Here is a 2,500-nt window from a genome sequence, read left to right as displayed (position 1 = left end):
ATGAATCCAACTGGATTAAAAAAAAGTATATTCATATTTACATGTATACATATATGTGTTTGTTTGTGTATTGTTGACTACATATAAAGTGATACCTCATTTTATGAGCAATACAAATTCAATTTGAATTACAGACATTGTACCATTCTGCACGGAAACTGTTTTCTCCATATCAGCTTTATTTGTTGACATGCACTAAGGAGACTTGCACTCACTGCGCAGATAGCAGTCATGGTGTGCACTCATATCATCACGGCAGTGTTCATATGCTTTTTTACACGATTTTAATTTGCACTAGCTCTCATAATCAACTCTTACTTCAGACCCTAACTCTTCTACTTTCCAAGCAGTTCTGCTACGAGCCTCATACAGCATCTGTGAGTTTATTTGGAGCTGTTCTTTGTGGAGTTGTGCCTCATACAGTATCTGTGAGTTTTTTTGCAGCTGTTCTTTGTGGAGTAATGCCTCATACAGTATCTGTGAGTTTTTTTGCAGCTGTTCTTTGTGGAGTTGTGCCTCATACAGTATCTGTGAGTTTTTTTGGAACTGTTCTTTGTGGAGTTGTGCCTCATACAGTATCCGTGGGCGTTTTTGGAACTTTTCTTTGTGGAGTTGTGCCTCACACAGTATCTGTGGACGTTTTTGGAACTGCTCTTTGTGGAGTTGTGCCTCATACAGTATCCGTGGGCGTTTTTGGAACTGTTCTTTGTGGAGTTGTGCCTCATGCAGTATCTGTGGGCGTTTTTGGAACTGCTCTTTGTGGAGTTGTGCCTCATACAGTATCTGTGGGGGTTTTTGAAACTGTTCTTTGTGGAGTTGTGCCTCATACAGTATCTGTGAGTTTTTTTGGAACTGTTCTTTGTGGAGTTGTGTCTCATACAGTATCTGTGGGGGTTTTTGAAACTGTTCTTTGTGGAGTTGTGCCTCATACAGTATCTCTGGGCGTTTTTGAAACTATTCTTTGTGAAGTTGTGCCTCATACAGTATCTGTGGGTGTTTTTGGAACTGTTCTTTGAGGAGTTGTGCCTCATACAGTATCTGTGAGTTTTTTTGCAGCTGTTCTTTGTAGAGTTGTGCCTCATACAGTATCTGTGAGTTTTTTTGGAACTGTTCTTTATGGAGTTGTGCCTCATACAGTATCTGTGGGCGTTTTTGGAACTATTCTTTGTGGAGTTGTGCCTCATATAGTATCTGTGGGTGTTTTTGGAACTGTTCTTTGGGGAGTTGTGCCTCATACAGTATCTGTGAGTTTTTTTGCAGCTGTTCTTTGTGGAGTTGTGCCTCATACAGTATCTGTGATTTTTTTGGAACTGTTCTTTGTGGAGTTGTGCCTCATACAGTATCTGTGGGCGTTTCTGGAACTGTTCTTTGTGGAGTTGTGCCTCATACAGTATCTGTGGGCGTTTTTGGAACTGTTCTTTGTGGAGTTGTGCCTCATACAGTATCTGTGAACGTTTTTGGAACTGCTCTTTGTGGAGTTGTGCCTCATACAGTATCTGTGGGCGTTTCTGGAACTGTTCTTTGTGGAGTTGTGCCTCATACAGTATCTGTGGGCGTTTTTGGAACTGTTCTTTGTGGAGTTGTGCCTCATACAGTATCTGTGGACGTTTTTGGAACTGCTCTTTGTGGAGTTGTGCCTCGTACAGTATCTGTGGACGTTTTTGGAACTGCTCTTTGTGGAGTTGTGCCTCGTACAGTATCTGTGGGCGTTTTTGAAACTGTTCTTTGTGGAGTTGTGCCTTGTACAGTATCTGTGGGCGTTTTTGAAACTGTTCTTTGTGGAGGTGTGCCTCGTACAGTATCTGTGGGCGTTTTTGAAACTGTTCTTTGTGAAGTTGTGCCTCGTACAGTATCTGTGGACGTTTTTAGAACTGCTCTTTGTGGAGTTGTGCCTCGTACAGTATCTGTGGGCGTTTTTGAAACTGTTCTTTGTGGAGTTGTGCCTCGTACAGTATCTGTGGACGTTTTTGGAACTGTTCTTTGTGGAGTTGTGCCTCGTACAGTATCTGTGGACGTTTTTGGGACTGTTCTTTGTGGAGTTGTGCCTCATACAGTATCTGTGGGCGTTTTTGGAACTGCTCTTTGTGGAGTTGTGCCTCATACAGTATCTGTGGGCGTTTTTGGAACTGTTCTTTGTGGAGTTGTGCCTCATACAGTATCTGTGGGCGTTTTTGGAACTGCTCTTTGTGGAGTTGTGCCTCGTACAGTATCTATGGACGTTTTTGGAACTGCTCTTTGTGGAGTTGTGCCTCGTACAGTATCTGTGGACGTTTTTGGGACTGTTCTTTGTGGAGTTGTGCCTCATACAGTATCTGTGGACGTTTTTGGAACTGCTCTTTGTGGAGTTGTGCCTCATACAGTATCTGTGGACGTTTTTGGAACTGTTCTTTCTAGAGTTGTGTCTCATGCAGCATCTGTGGTTGTTTTTGGAACTGTTCTTTGTAGAGTTGTGCCCGAGCATTTTTTGTCGAAATGTGATCACTATTGTTCATTATAGATA

At 42.3% G+C, this 2,500-nt stretch overlaps 1 protein-coding gene across 1 annotated transcript in view; it reads left to right on the top strand.

Annotated features, from left to right (window-relative positions):
* Positions 1-2,497, top strand: part of LOC137616045 (uncharacterized) — a 4,970-nt gene extending 2,473 nt beyond the window's left edge. Inside the window, exons 2-3 of the mRNA XM_068345722.1 lie at positions 324-993; positions 1,341-2,497. Coding sequence (XP_068201823.1) covers positions 324-993; positions 1,341-2,497 — 1,827 coding nt within the window. The remainder of the gene's footprint in view (positions 1-323; positions 994-1,340) is intronic.
* Positions 2,498-2,500: the final 3 nt, after the last annotated feature.

Source organism: Palaemon carinicauda, chromosome 22, assembly GCF_036898095.1.
Source record: "Palaemon carinicauda isolate YSFRI2023 chromosome 22, ASM3689809v2, whole genome shotgun sequence".
NCBI lineage: Eukaryota > Metazoa > Arthropoda > Malacostraca > Decapoda > Palaemonidae > Palaemon > Palaemon carinicauda.
Note: the sequence above shows the minus strand (reverse complement) of the source record. Positions and strands in the feature narration are given on the sequence as shown.